Source organism: Plectropomus leopardus, chromosome 20 (genome assembly GCF_026936395.1).
Source record: "Plectropomus leopardus strain MGB_pleo_1.0 chromosome 20, ASM2693639v1, whole genome shotgun sequence".
NCBI lineage: Eukaryota > Metazoa > Chordata > Actinopteri > Perciformes > Serranidae > Plectropomus > Plectropomus leopardus.
The window spans coordinates 765,262-785,173 of record NC_142195.1 but is presented as its reverse complement, the minus strand read 5'-3'; the positions used below and the strand labels follow the sequence as shown (position 1 = coordinate 785,173).

At 40.7% G+C, this 19,912-nt stretch overlaps 1 protein-coding gene across 3 annotated transcripts in view; it reads left to right on the top strand.

The window, feature by feature from the left end:
- Positions 1–19,376, top strand: part of dennd1a (DENN/MADD domain containing 1A) — a 47,602-nt gene extending 28,226 nt beyond the window's left edge. The window contains exons 17-23 of one of the 3 annotated variants that reach the window (XM_042508719.2): positions 2,032–2,103; positions 3,058–3,114; positions 3,389–3,532; positions 7,200–7,264; positions 8,996–9,133; positions 11,574–11,820; positions 15,929–19,376. In XM_042508719.2, coding sequence (XP_042364653.1) covers positions 2,032–2,103; positions 3,058–3,114; positions 3,389–3,532; positions 7,200–7,264; positions 8,996–9,133; positions 11,574–11,820; positions 15,929–16,981 — 1,776 coding nt within the window. In that variant the 3' untranslated portion in view covers positions 16,982–19,376. Of the gene's footprint in view, positions 1–2,031; positions 2,104–3,057; positions 3,115–3,295; positions 3,533–7,199; positions 7,265–8,995; positions 9,134–11,573; positions 11,821–15,928 lie in introns of all 3 variants that reach the window. The other 2 variants (XM_088070748.1, XM_088070749.1) reach the window with 2 other exon arrangements.
- Positions 19,377–19,912: the final 536 nt, after the last annotated feature.

Below are 19,912 nucleotides of genomic sequence, written 5' to 3'. Positions count from 1 at the left end.
CTGTCACCCACACAGACAGCACATTAACTGAAAGAATGCACTGCATGCATGTATGCTATTTCTGTCCTGTGTGCTTGCCCTGCTAACAGGAGGGAAGAGTTGTGTCAGTGTATACTGCATGTCTGTCCATCTGTCTGTTCAACACTTTGGTCCAGGCAAAGATATCTTTTCAGCTAACCACCACCAGGCCAAATGCTTCCTAAACTAATCCATGATGATGTATCTCCATTCAACTACTAATAGCTAGGGTTTTTCAAAACGTGACATTCATCTTTAGGATACAGTGGTCCCTCGTTTATCGTGGGACTAAAAATAACCCGCAATAGGCGAAATCTGCGAAGTAGTCAGCTTTATTTTTTACAATAATACAATTTACAATTTTTTTTTTTATTATAGATGTTTTAAGGCTGTAAAACCCCTCACTACACACTTTATACACTTTTCTAGGACAGGCATTATCATCATAACATAACACATCAACACAAACACAAAGTTCAAAGCTTCTTAGAAAAATAAGTCCAGTATTATAGAATGAAACCAAAGATCAAAACCTGTTTTCAGGCCCAAACATTTGTTTGAGAAATAAAACTATAAATGTTTTCCTATAAATAATTATGATGGCTTTTAGAACTAGCAAATTTAATTTTAACAATCAACCTACAAGGTTGGACACATAAGAAATTATTAATAGTGACTCACAGTATTTCACAGTTCCTCCGACCGTGCCTAGCGATCGAAGATTTATATAAATTTGGCAAGCTGAACGCATTCTGTACTGTACAGGAGACATGGCACGGAGGAGATTGATTGACAATGGTCTACAGTCCCTTAGCCAATCAGGACGCAGAACACAATGCGCTGTAAAAAAAAAAAAAAGCATGCAAAATTGCACTGAAAAAAAATCTGCAAAACTGCGAGGCCGCGAAAGGTGAACAGCGTTATAGCGAGGGACCACTGTATTTCTCTCTAGGATGAGAACCCCTTGACCTTTCTCATAGTGCCACCATCAGGCTGTACTCAAGAAGTGTACAAAAACATTTGTTAACACAGTTGTGATAACCTGGACATTTCAGTCACTCAGTTGATTGCTGAAAATCGAAACTCATGGGGAATTGTTTTGGTGACTGTGCAGGCGAATTAGAAAAGTTACAAACTCTGGATTTACTAAGACCATTTCTTAACTTTTGACCATATTCACGCTAAACAGGAAGTAAGCCTTTTTACTTTAGTAACTACAAGGTCTTGATCAGGATGTTCCTCACCCAGTAGCAGTTTTTTCCTGGCTCAGAGTGGGCCTTTAGGAGGTGACTACAACTCAAAGCTTGAAAACAGCAGTCCACAAACTAGTGCGTGATGTCACTGTGGCTAAGCCCATTTTTTATATTGTCTATGGCAGGGGTCATCAACTACATTTGTCCAATGGCCAGAATTGAACAAAGAGTGCAGGGTTCATTGATATTTTTAGCAGCCATGAGAACATCAAGATGGCTGCCATTGTTTTCATCTCATGAGTCTCTCTGTGTGTGTGTGTGTGTGTGTGTGTGTGTGTGTGTGTGTGTGTGTGTGTGTGTGTGTGTGTGCGTGCGTGTATGTGTAGGTGTGTAGGTGTGTATATGAGGGTGTGTAAGTGTGTATGTGAGGGTGTGTGTGCGTGTAGGTGTGTTGTTTTCATCTCATGAGTCTCTGTGTGTGTGTGTGTGTGTGTGTGTGTGCGTGCGTGTGTGCGTGTGTGTGCGTGTATGTGTAGGTGTGTAGGAGTGTATATGAGGGTGTGTAAGTGTGTAGGTGTGCGTCATTTTAGTTTACACAGCAGCATCAAGACTTTAGATCTTTAGTTTGTCCATTTGCTGTGTGAAAACAAACCTTCATAATACACCTCTCAAGATAACAGAATGTGGTACAGGTATTTGTCTGTCACTAACTAATGGTGTCAGGGTGGTAAACGTATGTATCCATCACTAACCGATGCTGTAAGGGTGGTACAGGTATGTGTCCATCACTAACACATGCTTTGTCAATGTTTTCCAACAGAAAGGGGGTGATGCTATTTTAAACACAGTGAAGACCAAGGCAAACCCAGCCATGAAGACTGTATACAAGTTTGTAAGCATGTCTCTGTCTTATATTATAATCTAGCCTCTTCTACGTAACCCCTCCCTACCAGAGACCCATTTTTGTCTTTTTTAGGGGGTACAGTTGGTTCTTTAGGGGATGTGAGCAGGTCACCAGTATATGCCTTTGTAGGTATTTGTTACACAGATTTGGGTCTCAATTTTAACATGTTTTACCACTTGAGAATCAATATTGATGGTCAGAAATGCCTCTAAAATGCCACATTAAAGCACCAAGATCATGAGGAACACCATAGAAAAATCCTTGCTGGGATATGGGATCAAAAACTTTTGGCGTTTGGAGACTTCTGTAAGAATTGCATTTTATGGAGATCCTCTGAATGCCCGAGGTCTCTAATTTGACGCTGTAAAGTTTCATGAGGATGTGATTATCCTAGAGGTCACTATAACTCATTTTATACTATGAAGTCAGTTTCAAAAATTTCTCTCACTACATTGAAATGGCCACTCTGGGTGGTTAACATCATCAAGCATGAATACGATTGCGCTCATTGAATTCACAAAAGGCTCAGCTTTCCTGTCATACTCAATATATGCAAATCCAAGACTTTTCAGGGACCCCAGTATGCACAAATACTCAAATACAATGGGCTAAAAATGCTAAAAACAGCTTTATTTTCTGCATGGGACTAGCATACAGTGGGTGCGTCTGTAAAGGCTAGACTCAGTGGTACACAGAACCTATTTTTATTCAGATATCTTGAGGTTAGAGATTACAAAAACCCCTTCATGACAAGCCAGCAAGACATAGTTGGTACCAATGGGTTCCTCAGTATTATCACTGTAGCTTTAGAACTCAGCTCACTACAGCCTCTGAAAGACAAGGTTCGTTGGTGTCCCCTTAGATTGGCAAAGGTTAGAAAACTACCCATTACTTAGAAATGAGAATGGCAATGATCTGGCGTTGTGTCTGTTTGTTTGACAGGCCAAGGACCATGCAAAAATGCGGATCAAGGAAGTCAAGAGCCGGCTCAAGCAGAAGGTATGTGCTTCTATTGCTGACAAACCATTGGATCACTGGATGTTGTTCGAATGACACTGTTCCAAATTTTGAATCTTCGAAAGCACAGGTGGTGACAGTTCTTGGTCTCTCCTTTACAAAATGTTCCTTATACACTCCCCTGACTTACCTTAACCACCTAAACTGAACCCTACAACCCCAGCCACAACGTGCAGCCTCCCTCCCCCTCCCCCCGCAGTGCCATCACTCCTTTGGCCCATGTCAACCTCCACCTCCCTGTGTCCTCTCAATGCAGGAGCAGGCAGAGAACGGCTTTTCCACAGCAGGGTCAGCAGTCATCGATGACGACTGTACAGCGGGGTTCACCTCTTCCACCAGTGTAGTCAGGAGGGAAGGGACCTTGGATGACCACCGGCCAATCACTGTGCATTTTGGACAGGTGGGCAGAAATGGGGGGGGGCACAGTGTGATCAGGAATATTGGTTGGTGTCAACTGTAGTTTTCAGGTGTTAGGAGTACTTATATATATATTCTCCATGAGCTGTGTGTTACAGTTAGTGTCTACACCTACTGACCACTGTGATAAGTGGGCTGGATCACTGGACCAAACTACAATAACAACAACTTTCTGTTGGACTGCAGCATGCAAGGCCAACCATATAAATGCCAGTGTCTGTGAGTGAGTGAGTGAGTGAGTGAGTGATGAAGTTGCCGCATTGGTCAGTGTGACTGATGGTGTGATGTTGCTGTTTCCCCATAGGCTGTTGTTCTTTCAAAGTAAATAGGTACAGACATGGTGGATACGTTGACAGAATCTGACAGTCCTGTATTACTCTGAAGTTATTCCTCATTCTCTGTAACCAGTGTAAAACAGTAGCATGGTGGAAATAACAAACTAGGCAGCTAATAAGCCATCTGCAGTTGTTCTATCCGTTTTGAATGGAGGAGAGAGAGGAACACCTCATCGGTTTGTTTGAGGAACAGCCATGTCTGTAAGACATAAGCCTTACATTTAGGGAGTTTTTACATTTGTTAGTGCAGACCCTTGGTGTGCACAAGATGCGAAAGTTATACATTGTTTCATTTTTCAGCTAGTACGGCATGCTTTCACACACCTTTGTTTTTACTCTGGTCCAAAGGCCGCACCACTGGAGTCGTTTTGCCATGACTCCCAGCCGGAAAAAGAAGCGTGGAGCGTCATGTTTCCATGACTCCTGAGTCCTGACCAGAAAAAGAAGTGCTGAGAAGTAAAGAGAAATAAATGTGCACAGTGAAGCCACAACAACTATGTGTGTTGTTCCTGGTGCTTGTAGTTGTATTTGTTATAATTTGTATGCACCACTCTCGACAAACGATATAGTTTGAAAGTGAAGTGTGGCTGCGACTTGACAACATTGTGTTGATGCAGTGGACACGACAAATGCACATTTCAGCACAATTCAGGGGAAGACTCAGATTAATCCTCCTGAACCGTGACCTCCTTATCCCCTGCCCCAATTATCTGTGGAGCAACTACACCAGATAGCTGGGGCTGATCAAGGTTGGGCGCTTTCTCACTACAAACAGACCGCATCAGAGTGCGACTGCTGTGTTCACACTGGTCCAGACGCACCGCACTCAGGCCCAAAGTTCGATTGGGCCAACCTAAACAATACTTGTGTGAAAACACCCTTATTTAAGCAATATTACACAAGAGGGTGTGTTCAAATGTCATTTGAGCACGACAGTAATGCGGTCAGGACAGAGGGGCTTGCGTTACAGGATTTTTTTGGGGGAGTTTTTCCTTTGTTGATGTGAGGGTCTAAGGACATAGGGATGTTGTCTGCTGTAAAGCCCTCTGAGGCAAACTGTGATTTGTGATTATGGGGTTTACATATAAAATTGACTTGATTTGACTTGTCCTTAGTAACGACCTAGCAACGGACAAATTTTCTAGTCCCTCTTCAGTCCACTGGCCAACTTATGCTGATCAAGAGATCGTTGGGTTTCCCAAACTAAATAAATACAGCAGATATAAACACAGAAATGCTTAGCTTGCTCAGTTTTGTTACAACTGAGATATCTGCGGACAAATAAACATTTTCCATGTACAGATTTAGCGATTAAACCCGCAAACTTTACCTGTATTTTTAAGCTAATAGCGTCCGTGTCACAGCACAGCTGAAGGAGGATGCCAGAGAATGACAAACATTTCCAATAACTCAAGAGCAAGGTTAAGTCCAAAAGTCAAAAATTAAAGTCAATTAATTAATTTCTAAAATTCATAAAATACTCTGCTTCTCTTGATGCTGTGTAGCCTTTCACATTTCACTGCAGTCCCAATCGCTTTTTCAATTTTCTGGTCATGCACACAAAGGTCACTTTTTTGTCAGTGTTTATGCATTTCTGCAGAACATGGTGTTTTATGCTGATTAATGTCGTCTTTTTGTTAGTTTATAGTTTACACCATTGGTGAAGTGGCTGTTACTTTTAATTTGTTCAGCTGTATTTACTAACACACAGTTTTTCAATATAGTGGCAATGATATTATAAGTGGTGCTGCCCCTTACTTGCATTACTACGGTAATATTTAGTCTCCTGGAACTATGATTCAAAAATGGCAGAATAATCTTCTCAGTGCTGAGGCAGGTATGCTCTAATGCATATTTGGTCACGTTCTAAAAGTCTTGTGGACCAATCAGATTGCTTCGTCAGAACTACTTGTTGTATAATTAAAGTTACTGACACGTAATAAAAAGAAGAAGAAAATCAGACACTGACTGAAACTGAAGTGAATATGACATGTTACAGTGTTGGACCAGGTGTCACCACAATTCCATTTGTTAATCAGCAGTGATAGGACGATTCACAAACTATCGATATCAGCGGAGCTTCGCTCTGATAGCGGCTGAAGGCAGCGCAGCCTCCACTGGTTACACGGGGACGTTCACCCCCGGGTCCGAGCAGAGCTGCAGAGGAAGGATGAGAAAGCAGCTCTCCTCCTCTATGTGACTGTACTGTTTTCCATTTAAACATGTTTGTAGGCTACATGACCGCAACAATGCATTTCGCACATCTCTGGTTCCCACCCTGGTGGTCCTGACCCTACTGTGGGTCGACAAAGCTTCTTAGGGGGTCATGAGGCCTTCTTGATTTTAAGGGTAAAAAGTTTTTTTAAAAATATGTAAAATAAGGTTGGCCTGTCTCAGCATTTTATTAATTTCTGCAAATTTAACTAAACACGATTGTAAGTTGTAGATTTATGTTCAACATATACTTTTATTTTTTTAATCTCATGGGGAACAGTGAAGACCTAAACACAAGTTGTATTCACAGAGCCTTCACTGACTGCTAAACAGCCTCATCCTGTCATAGAAAAGATGGCCAGGCGAAAGGAATTTCCCCAGCCTTTAAAAAATGTATGATTTTAGGTATTCAGAATCTTATAAAAAGTTCTAATGAATATCAGAAAAACTCATCTCTGATGCAATATTCACAGCAAATAATCTGCTCAAAATTCATCATAATTGCTAATCTAACACAAACTTCTTACATTAGGCATTTGGGTTAATTGTACAGTTAATCAGCTGTTCTCTAATGTTATTGTTATGAATTTAATGTAATATGAAATTTCCCCAAAATATGTCATCAGTTTACTCAATGATAGTAAAGAAGTCCCTGGAGGAAAAAGGTTGGGAACCACTGTACACGGTCCAGCCAAATACTCGGTTTTAATTTAGTCTTGTTAAAATGTTCCATGCACATGTCCCTTTCACCTCACAAAGTGTAGTTGTTGTCTGTCTCTGTCATTGTCTCTATTGTGCCAAACTCTCACTTAAAGGGATAGTTCACATTTTTTTAACTGGGGTTGTATGAAGTAGTTATTCATAGTCATTGAATTACATACAGTAGATGTCAATCAGCATGCACATAATGCACATGTTTAGGTGTAAAATATTTATTTACCCTTTTTGTGAATATTTTGAGTGAACGACATTTTTTCACAGTCTGTTTTGTTTCTATTCATCAATGGTGCCAACATTTCTTGAGGGCACTGTATACGGTCCAATGGGTCTCTCTGATGAGTTATGTTCCCTTTTTTCATTTTTATTTTCATACTTCCACAGGCGCGGCCACCAATGCTGTTGAAGAGACCAAGCAGCAATGTGAGTCTGGAAAGCAGCGTTGACCAGTAAGCCTACCTGCATTATATCCATCATATCCTGCTGTCCATGATGCAGTCAAGAAATTACAAACACATGAACTTTGACATAGGAGGCTTAAAACTACAGATAGTATTGCCTGAGTTTGTAGAGGAGAGCAAGAGATGTTACACTCAAATCCCTCCAATATCCATCTTCGAATAGAGCTTGATAATCAGTGTCATTTAGTGAGTAATTTGCATTTGTGTGTGTCACACCACACTTCCTGTTCTTACTTAATTATTCAAGTAAGTACACCCCCCCCTTCACACTGCTGATCTGTCCTATCTAATAAAGGCAAAAATGCCAAAAAATAATCTTTAAAAAAAAAGTAGGGGTCAACCGATATTTTTTTTTTTTCAGGGCAGATACAGATACTGACTATAAGTACTTATTGAGGCTGATAAGTGATATTTGGAACTGATATGCATTTGCAATAAAAATGAAAATATTTCTGTCAAAATTTAGAATTTGGTATATAACAAACTCCAACACAAAACGTTGTTTAAATGCCTTAAGCAAATGTTTAAGCAAAATGGAAACTTCTAAAAAAAGATGAATTTCAGTGAAAATTAAATTTAAATAAAATAAAAATGGCTCCCTGAGGTTTTACAAAGTAAAAGTTCCTCTCATGCTGACACTTTTGCATGTATTGAAGCCTGCATTCCCTGGTGTTGGTTGAGTGTAATAAGCACAATTATTCATGAATGAATTATGTTGGCGATCATTAAAATAAACAGACAGTCGTTTGTGGCGGCCCCTCATTGCATCTTGACAATAAAGGGACTAAAATGAGCACATTCAAAAGGGTGTTCAATGCTGATCAGAGCTGGAATCGAGAAATACCTGTGATTACTTCAGAATCATTTGACCTGGCTGTGAATGCTGGGTTGTTACTGTTCCAATTTCATTGAATAGGCAGATGTTAGAGGGTTTTTTATGCAGTGGAAAGGGGGCTTAAAGAGTAACTAAAACCCCACTTGAAGCTTGAGTGCCTTCTCACTGAAATTTGAAAAAAAAAAAAATGAGCAGGGCTGGTAGGGGGCTAATACACGCCCAGTCACACAATTGTGCCGGCTCTCATTTCACAGCACCCTCCTGCCACCCTTACATTCACAAAATAGTCAGCTCCTGCTACCAGGGTCAGCCAATTGCAAAATTCAATTGCAATAGCAGGTTTCAACCTTTAGAGGGCAGTGACTGTGCATATTAATACACAATATGTAGAATTTTAATACTTTGCACTCAAATGTGAAGAGTTAGATCTGAATCAGTTGACAATAAAACTAAGTGCCTATATATTGTTTTCAACTGGAAAAAAAGTGGTTTGGGGATTTAGTTACTCTTTAAGTCTTGAAAAGTAAGGAAGCCTATCTCAGAATGAAATTCTTCAGTACCGTTAAAGACAATGGAGACAGCTCTGTAGTTCCATTGTGGGACAGACTCCGTTTACTTTCCAAATACAGTCAAGCAAAGATTCAACATTTTTGGCCATTGTGGTGTCATTTCTTTTCCAACTAGCTGCTCATTTTCCTGTAGGCTCCTTCAAATGTAGTGTGATGAATAAAAAGTAAGATATGAATCCTTATACAGTCTATGTAGATCATAATAAAAACTGATTTCTTTAGATTACTAATCCTCAACCATCCTTTTCCTAATTTTCCTCTTTTTTTATACTGTGATCTGTGAACTTTCTGTTGTCTTCTTTCTCCTCACCATAGCTCTATCCGTCCTACTCGTCACTACACAGTCTTTCTCTCTGAGGATTCATCCGGAGACGAGCTCCAGTATGACGATGACTCCATCTCTGGGTTTCCTGACAGCTTTCTCTTCTCAGTCCCTTTTGAGTGGTCACCTCTGTACGCATCTCTCTGATTGCTTTGCACTGCTGTCTAATTTCTGAGGCTTTCTCTTATCTCACTTATTTCGCTTATCTCTTTTCTTGCTTATGAAATGTGTGTACGTGTGTAAAGCTTCACATGGAGGACATTATAGTTGTTGTAGAGGAAATCTTGGGAATAAGTTTTGATTCGAGGGCTGAGAGGAGAATTATGATTTCCATAAAGCAGTGGTGAAATGGTCATGACTTGAGTTGATTATGCATGTGTGTTTGTGATAGAGGTGACAGATAATGCGACTGGAAGTCAAGCTATTCCTTCTTGTAAACACCTCAATCGGACTGTAACTGGACTAAGGGTTCTTTGTGTGGCCGGCCTCTCTTGGTGGTTAGAGATAGGGACTGTTTGTTACTTAAGAGGGGGGAAGAGGTGCTGCAAAACGGGTCCAGCACCGTTATTTTTTTTTTTTGTATAAGCACTGTACTTCTACTGTTAATTTTGGCTTAGGCGAGGGACATACAACTATAAATGGTAGTATTTTATAAGAATTTTTAATTTAATAAAGTCACACTCCAGCCAGCCCCCTTCTCTAAAAAATAACGTACAGTCCCACAACACCGGCACAGAGGCTAAGCAACACTCTGTTGTGGACGGGAACAACATATTTTATCCACTTAAAAAAATCAATATCAGCTTAAGTGTTGACTATATTTGAATTTTGTCTCCTCTTTAGCTTCCACAACAGCTGATGGAGGCAGCGGTAGAACAGCAGCTCTGCCGTTCAGTGGAGTAAAATGACTTTTTCTCAGTGGAGTCTGCTGTAAGAGCTGTCTTACAGCGAGGTGAAGCGGTGAAATAAACATAGCATGCACTGATACGGATTTTTTAGGTGGCTTCAAACTAATCAATGAAGAGTCACCGTTGCAAACTGCAGCTTTACTGTCAGGTTTGAAAGCGGTTGTGTCACTTTACAGTTTGTAAAGTTGAAAAGCTCCAACAGTCACTTAGTGCAGGTATCTGTTGCCAGTGTCTAAAGCTGTCTGTTAAATTTTGTTGTGCATTTAAAATGATAAGTGTCCTAACTATGACAGATATTAAAATTCACCTGCTCTGTGCTGCAGGAAAGGGCTCACACAGAGTGAGCTGCAGGGCAGCTCACATGCGCCTTATGGTACTGCTCACAAAACACTGAAATAGCTCTACTCAATCATCAAACCCATTAATAAACATTGGTGCCTGTCCCAGGCGCAGCAGCAATCTCATTATAGTTTAAGAGAGGAGCTAAAGAGATTTTAACAATTTTAAATAGCCAGATTTTCAGTGAAGTTGAGGTGACTGAACAAAATTTCAAGGCCGTGCAGAATTCATGGGACTGCATCAGTTGTTGGAATCACAACTTTAAAAATCTTGAAGGGAATGATTAGGCCTTTGCAAGCGATGTAATAAAACACAGAGCTGGACTGCTTAATGGCAATCTTTTCGGATGAAGTTTCCTGGTTTGTCAAGTACTCACTTTATTCTCAGCAGAACTGTCAATGGTTTAGCAATTGATTTACTCTAACAAATTGCTTCATCATTATATTCGTCATTATCAGAACATATAATGACTTTTATCATGACAGAAGATAGCATCCAAATTACCCAGCCATTCCCAACAAAATGTTGTCTACTGCATCTTTTGAGTTAATAATCACATCACTGACTTGAAGAACACTGTCAGCAATCAGTATGGATGAGGTTTGCACCAGTTCAACCATAGTCTTTCAGTACATCTGCATGGATTACTTGGACCTTTTTCGCTATGGATAACATTCAACACAAAGATGCTGGTAAATAGTAATTTAATTTTCACTTTAACAGAGAATGTGTCTGTGTTCATTCTCAAAGCTGACAAAGGGCGGGCAAATTTCCAAGAATAGAGGTGTCTCAACAGTGTAAAACAAAAACTTTTTTCCACAATTTTCCCAAACCAACCCAAACCAACAATGCAATACTTTGCAACCTCTGTACCTTGTGTCCATTCATTCCTGGTGAAGCTGTAATCAGCTCACAGATTTAAACTCTCAGTTAAATGTAAAAATCAAACATTTCCTAAAACAGCTGGACACTGTATTTTTTAGCAAATGTTACTCAATTAAAAGTAGATACTCGTTGTTTTAGACTATTTCCATCCATGGATGAATACACATTTAGAGTGGTAGTTATCTGGCTCTAAATTAACTACAGTTCCCTTGTTCATCGTAAGAAGATTATGGATTTCAAGGGCTTTGTTGATAATATGAGTGAGAAAGATGATAAGTTAGAGGGAGTGCAGAGGAAGCGTGTCATGTTCATCATAGACTGAAGAAATGCAGTGTTGTCTCTATTTAGGGTCAGAGGTCAGTGGTCCCCAAGGGGTTGGTACAGCTTACCCATAAAAAGAAGAAAAGTTACTAACATTAAATCATCACTGTCCCTGCAGGCCACAGCCATACCGCTCCCTGAAGGAGGTGGATCTGATCGAGGGGGACGATCCTGGTTTTGGGGCAGAAAGTCACACTGCCCCTCCCAGCCCAGTTAATGAGAGGTTTTCCAATGTCAATCTGCTGGGGGACATCTTTGGCTGCCAGGACGAACCTGACAGCCAACCAATCACATTGGCTAAAAGCCTTGAGGACCTGAGGACTCCCAAAGGCTCTGAGGATCTACAAACCAAGTTCACCTACCAGGTTAGAGGTCCAAATGCTTTGTTATTTAATGGCTCATTTATGCTCAACGTTAAATACAGAGACAAATGGATTTTCTGTCTGTTGTCTGCGTTCATTTCGTCCGTATTTGTGGACGTTTGGGACAAAATGGAGCAGTACAACTGGAGATCATGGCTGCAGTGTAGCCAAGTTAAAACGAGACAACCGTACGAGATGAAGACAAAATCCGTCTCGTACGTAAGTGATATATAGTAAAATTATAAAATAATTATTCTCCGTACACGTAGGGATTTATGTAATGGATGCACAGACCTCTGCCGTCTGCAGCACTGCCTCTGCTTAAAGGTACAAAATTACAACCTCTTCCTCTATCGCCTTGTTCATTGTTGTCAAAAACCTTTCTACCATCTGTTGGCTGTATCTTCATAAAGGACTCATGGACATATGAGGGAAGTGACATTTAAAACATTTGAAAGGGATGTATCTATTTTCCTACGTAAAGGGAATATAAAGCCTTAATACTGTCTTAACAGTGTAATTTACAAGGAGACAACATTTGGTCCAGATTGTAGATTCAGTCCAGGGGTCCACAATAACTAAACCACTTCCTTTCGGACCAGAGCAAAACACCTTGTAAACTATGGCCAAATGGCCATGAAATGTGTTGTAGATATTTGTGGTCTTCAGAGGATGATTGCAGAGGATTGTTGATAACCAACTGAACCTTCATCACTGTCACTGAAACGTTTTCCCTTCACCAAGTATTTGGTCATTGTATTGTATTTCACGAGCTGCTTAGACAGTCCAATCATTGCCAGTCATTTCCCTTTGCATGCAGTCAGATTTTAGCTTTTGTAATATTTGCCAAATTCTGTAGGTGATACAACCACCTTAACATTCACTTTTCACATTTCCCAGTGTAATTGTCTTCTCATTAGAGCTCCTCATCACGCTATGCACTGTCTGACATTTACATGTTAACATGTCACCACATTGCAGAGTTGCCTTTTGCTTACTAACTAGAATGTGGCCCTAATCAGCCAATGATAGTGAACATAGTTAGACGTAGAGGAGTTATGTGTTAAACAAAAACAAAAATAATAATAAATAACCCAGGAAAAACAGAAGTGCATATAAACAATACAGTAGAAACACAAAGACCAGTTTAAAAGACAAGAGAACAATAGTATATAAAAGCTACACTCATAGTGAAAAAGCAAGCAGTGTGGGGGCCACCCTAACATGTCGAGGCAACTCGTTCCAGAAATTTGGAGTTACAACTTAAAATGTACAGTCTCCCCTGAGCTTTAATGATGATCGTGGGACAACAAGGAGCAACTGGTAAGCGGACCATAAGAACCTTAGATGGATATAGGATTGGAAAAGGTCATCGAGATAAGTTGGAGCTAGCCTTTTTAATGCTTTGTATGTAAAATCTTACATTCAACCCTAAAACCCATGAGGAGCCAGCAAAGGGAGATCAGTGTGGGGGAAATGTGCTCTGGCCTTCATGTTCCTGTTCAGACATGAGCTGCAGCACACTTGAAAGCATGAGACAGAGGCCTGGCTAACGCCAAAATAACGAGCACTGCAGTAGTCCAGACAGGTTGAGATTAAAGCATTCAAAATCACTAAAAGATGAAAACGACTTGACCTTAGTTAACAGCCTGAGATGTAAAAAACTGGATTAAAAACAGAGATTATCTGATGTCTAATTTGAAGTCACTGTCCGTATGAAACCAAGATATTTTGCAGTAGATTCAAATAAGGAGCCAAGGAATACAGGTCTGTACGGCAAGAATCTCAGTGACCACTGGGTCCAAATGACAGGACTTCAGCATTACTCGTTAAAATTTTAAAAATTAGTGCCATGCAAGCTTAATGTCCTTGAGGCAACCCAGCATTAGTTTAAGAGAGTTTTTATTGTTCTGTTTCAAAGGCAGGTAGATTTGTGTGTCATTTGCATACGTGTGGAATAAATTATGATGCATTAGCTATGCTGAGTCTTTATCTGGTAGATATGGTAGATATGGTACTGAAATCAAATGACCAGTGGGACCCCGAAACATAGGAAAAGGTAGGAAAAACATAAATTAGGAAATGTTAATAGAAATATAAATGTATTCAGATGATGTTTTGGTTCTTCTGGGAGAGCCAGAGAAGTCCTTCTTAGGCTTGATGACACTGTTGGCCGTTTATGGAAACCTATCAGGATACAAGCTCAATGTATTAAAGACACAGGTTATGACTTAAAACTTCACTGCACCAAAGAGCATGCAAGGCAGTTATAACCTTGATTGGGAAGCTGAATCATTAAAATATCTAGGAATAACGCTAACAAAAGACCTTTCAAAATTGTCACAAGCAAATTATGGACCATTATCGTTGAAGATAAAATCAGACCTACACCAATGGAATCTCATTCCCTTTCTAAATCTAAGCTCAAGGATTAACGCAATTAAAATGAACATTCTCCCAAAGCTATTATATGTTTTTCAGACTTTACCAGTGGAAGTAAGTGATAACCAGTTCAGAGAGTGGGATAAATGGATTTCTAGATTTATCTGGCAAGGAAAGAAACCCAGAATTCGATTTAATATTTTACAGATGAGGAAAGAAAGGGGAGGAGTGGCACTTCCTTGTTTAAAAAAATATTTCTATGCCTCGCAGCTAACCCCTCTACTGTATTGGTGCAACAGTGAATATAAAGCCAAATGGAAGGAACTAGAATCTGAAATCAGTTTAGATTTCCCTCTACAGGCTGTAATTGCAGATAGAGGTTTGATAGCTCAATTAGAAGGGAGAAATAACCCCTGGATCAGTTTTACATTGAGGATATGGCAGAAAGTAGTTAAATCATGTGAAATTCATAACATGCTCAGGCTCTTTAGATGGTGTGCTTACGATACAGAATTTATTCCCAATAGAGGAGACAAAAGATTTGAATCCTGGATACAGAAAGGGCTTACAACTTATGATTTTTCAAAAGCAGAATCTGAGTTCTTCAGAATTTTGAAGTCGGCCCTTGTTTCGATTCCCTCTAAATCAATTTCTAAGCTCTACAATGCTCTGTTTCTGGCTGGAAATGAAAACACCCTGTATATTAAAGAAAAATGGGAAAAAGAAGCAGGAATAAGGATGTCGGAGGAGGCTTGGGGAGAAATTTGTCGCTTTCAGTGGTCCTCGACTAATTCTACAGAATGGAGGGAGCACTGCTGGAAAAACATAGTAAGATTTTTTAAGACCCCACACCAGGAAAAATATACCACTAAAAGTTTAAGGTGTTAGAGACAATGTGGGTCAGTGGAGGCAAACCATTCCCACATATTTTGGGGATGTCCTAAACTGAGTTCATATTGGAAGAGTGTCCATAACACATTGTGCACGGTATTCAAAATTCAGTTACCCATGAATATAGAGACGCTTTATTTGGGCCATGTTGTGTGTTTGAAACAGAGGAAGGATACAAAGCTGCTGCAGGCCCTTTTGGCTGCTAGTAAAAAATCAATCACCAGAAAATGGCTAAAAACAATACCACCTACAGTGGAAGATTGGCAGGGTGTAATTTTAGAAATATTTAAGATGGAAAAATTAACTTACTCCTTGAGAGCTCAAAAAGACAAATTCTACCAAACTTGGCACAAATGGATTGAATTTATAACCCCAATGAGAGCAGACTTTGTATAACTCCATTAATGTTTCAAACTCCTTTCTTCCCGCTGTTGTGAAAAATGTAAAAATGTAAGCTCCATTCAGTTCAGTTGTACATAGTTAGTATTTCCTGGAATGAGAGTTGGGCATATGTAAGAAAATGGAACACCTAATGGCGGACAGAGTAAGGTAGAAATTCGTTGGATTTATGGCTACTTGATGTTTTGTGGGAGAACACAGATGAGCATGCTCAAAGTTATAAAGATGAATGGTTTATGAGATTTCCTTGAATTCTCATCTATGGGAGTAAAGGACTGAGAAGTTTGTATGGTCATGAGTTTCAGCACAGGAGGACTAAAAAGCAAAGATAAAAGATAAAAAGATAATTGCAAAAAAAAAAAAAGAAATATAAATGTATTATTAGGTTATTAGTTTATGATGGATATGAGCATGAAAGATTGATTTCTTTTGTTTGCAGCGGATGGACCTGAGTGTGGGTGAACACTCACGAACACTTCCAGGACTCAAGCTCTCCAACCCTTACAACAAGCTGTGGAGTGTCGGGCAGGACTTGATGGCCGTGCCCGTCTGTGTGACTCCTCCTGTCCAACATCCCCCACAGATGGAAGCCCGCTCTCCGAGCCGTGACAGCTCCTGCCCGGGCCCCGACCCTTTGGACCCTTCCACCCCAGGTAACATCACCATTCCACGTCCCCATGGAAGGAAGACGCCTGAGCTCGGCATTGTGCTAGCTCCCCCCACAGCCCAGTTGCGCTCGAAAGCAGCAGGAGCTGGAGAAGGAGGGACTTCTTTAGGGGGACAAGAGTTTCGGCAGGCTCTAAGCATGAGCGCAGATGGAGACCTGCTGAAGCCTGCCAAGGCTGCAGAGGACAGTATAGATCTGATAAGCCTTCTCGACCCCCTGAAAAGCTCAGTGGCCAGCAGCTCCACTTCATACAGTGACGGGGCAGATATTAGTCTGTTGTCATCTTCCTGCAAACCATCACTTCCACCCAGGTCCTACCCACAGGGCCTGCCCCCTTTCCCACTACATCCTCACATATCACTCAACCCTTTTGCCCAGTCTCTTCAGCACACCTCCCCCCAAATGAATTACTCGCCGACTGTAAGTGGAAATCCTTTCAGTGTAGTGTACGGGCCCCCGCCAGGCCCCTACCTACATACTGCAGCTCGCCCACAGTCCATTTCTACGCTGCCAGGGCTCTACAGACAGCACTCACCCGGCAGTTCATCTCTGCCCGCCAGCTACGGACTGCTCCAGTCAGCCTTCCCCCCCTCAGTGGCCTCCCTCCCTCACTCCTCTGCCAGCAATCACGCTCTCTCCAGCTTGGCAGACTCACCATCTGTCGCCAGTTCAGCCATGAACTTACTGGCAAAGCCACTGTGTGCTGAGGGGGACAGCAAGAAGACTCAGGATCCTTTTGGGGATCTGCTGACTATGGCCAAGCCAGCTACTCCCCAAAAAAAGAAGGTGGAGGACCTTCGCAGGAAGTGGGAAACATTTGACTAAAACCTGTGAATATGTACTGAGGTGCCCTCTCTGTCATCACCCAAAGCCCCCTCACTACTGTATCAGGGCCTTCTACTGCATTCAGTACCACACACACTAACACTCACTACTCTGCTTCTGCAGCTCACAGTGGTAGAAGAACGAAAGCTTAAACTTCAAATGAGCTAGTAAACATTAGCTAATTAGGTTAATATGGATATTTCCAATACAAGGACTTTGCTATTTCCTGAGCCTAGTGGTTAATACATTTCACTCACCATCACCAGAGACACAAAGCAGCTCAGACTGAAATCTCAAAGATCATAAATTGGAATTAATATATATTTCTTGCCAAACATGTGTATGTAAGTGATACATTCCTGTACAGAAGTTTATTGATTTTATTGACATTTGCTCTAAACCAGTGGTTCCCAGCTGTGGTCCAAATTTCTCCTTAGTCATTGGTTCAGGGCCCACACCTTTAATAAATTACCGCATAATTCATTTTATTGCACAAAATGTAAACAACATGTGGGATTACAACACAATGAAATAAAACATATAGCAAGAATAAAGTGCAATCACTTGAAACTTAATAAATAAGTAGCACTGCAACCAAAAACTTGCATGTCACTACTTCAAGACCAGTGACATAAAAACACTGCAAAGGCACAGCAGACCAGATAGTACCAAGACCTGGCCAATGAAATTGTTTTTGTACTGAAAAAACAGATAGTTGTGATAAATGAGGCCCTTAATAGGCTGTAGGTCTGTAGTTGAAGAAAGTAGTTTTTACAAATCTGACATGTTCACAAGTCACTTGTGGTACATTCTCAATGGACCCGTGGCCCAGTTTTGGACAATATCCCACCAATTAGAAACCACTGTGCTAGACTACAATGTAATGATTTTTTTCTACTCTTGTATGTTGCTCATATGGAGTAGAGGTTAGCAAATGCATCAGAGCTGATGTTTCATTTACTGGGACAGAAGGTCCTGATCCAGTATGTAGGTATGGTCATGTTGTGACACCCTACATGGACACACAGACACACAAAGACACACAGACACACACACACACACACACACACACACACACACACACCTCCCCTCTCTCATCAGCTCTGCTGCTGACCAATGACATATAAGTGTGTGTATGTGGTGAAGATAAGAAGAGTTTGGACTGTCTCATCAGCCCACATTTAATCTCACCTGTACACATCAAGGGATCACCTGAATCAAGATATTTTGTCTTAATTTGATTTTCCTGCCATTTCCCCAGGAATCCCCACTCAAAGCCAGCCTTGCTTCAACATGTTCAGATGCCAACAGTCCGTCGCTGCTCATGAACAAACTGCTTCCAGAATTCTTTGCACAGCAGCCTCTCGTGTCATCCGTGTTTGATGACACCACGTTAACGTAGAGCTCAGTATAGTTCAGTTTAGATATATGACTCTAAAAATAGCACACAGTGTTTCCTGTTTCCTGGATATATGTCACACTCACTACAGCATATGTCTTAATGATGTCAGCTCCTGAGATCAGCTGGTAGCTCGTCTGTTATAGTTACTGAAGCTCCTGATGGCATTCTGCTTGTGTAGCTGCAGTGTAGAGCAGCAGTCATGCAGTCAGTTCACCTCTTTATGTTTCTGATAGTATCATGCACACTGTGTTGGTTTAGTTCAGTTTGTTTCTGGCCTTGGTGATGACTGTCACGGCTGGTTTCTCTCACCGACCTGTGAAAATGTGTTGCATCCTACTGTTTTTTAAAAATAAACTTTTTAAGAAAACCAGCCTACAATAGCTTGTACTTTCCCCAAATGATTTGAAGCTTTTCTGTCTCATTAAATATATGGGGACTTTGAAACACTTTATTGTATATTGTGTTGTTTTGCCTATTCTGCTGCTGATATATGCTCTGATCATTTCCTTCTGTTGGTTTTTGCCTTAGTCAAGTATTACTTTGTGTTTGATGACAATGCGTGAGCTACTGAGTTATACAGGCTGCTTCCACATTGTGATGTCAAGTGTTCATAGAGAACAAAATAATGTTTCTCACTGTTTTGCCACCAGTCTGGATTTCAGCTGCTCTGTCTTCTCCAACAACAGAAATTGTGAAATAGTGTCACGCCTTGTCAGCCTTTCCTGCTGATCATGTGTGGTAAATGCCAAAAAGTTCTAATCATTTCATATTCCATGACATTTAATATGCAAATATATGGTCCCTGCCGAAAGATTCCTGATCATTTTTACTTGTAAACCTCATTTTTTTGCAAAACCATCAGCTATTTCCACTTCCTCAGCACTTCATATCCTTAATAGTTTTGGTGACTTTGCCCTTTTCTTTAGCACCTCCATAACACCAAAATGTCCACTTGTACATAAGAAATATTAAAATCATTATCAAATATCCAAATCCACAACACCGTGCTCTTTTTCTGTCTGGGTTTCTATGACAAATGCAAGAACTAACTTGGTTGGGAGACACTGTCAGGCGAAACTAACCCTGAAATGGTTACTGAGGATAGTGGTGGTTTTGAGAGATCGCAGTCACTGAGTCAGTTGTCAGTTGATGTCAGCATGCCAATCGGCTGCCAAAGGAAAATGTCAAAGTGTGTTTCTGTTGATGGATTCGGACCCTCGCTCAGTTCCTCTGTGGAAGTTGTGAAAGGAGCCCAGGGGCTGCATTTACAAAGCTTCCAAGTAAAATGATTAGAAAATTTCTTAAATTATGAAATCCCCCTTAAAGGTGAAATGTGTAAGATTTAGAAGGACCTGGTGACTTCTAGTGGTGAGTTGCAGACTGCAACCAGCTAAAATTCCCCTGGCTAAAATTGCTCAAGTGTTCATGTTCAGGAGGTTGTACTGTGTTTCAAGTGTTGTTGCAGTCTTAACTTGTTTGTATGTTTTTTTTATGCTGCTGCTGAGTCACCAAACTGACGTTCATTATTT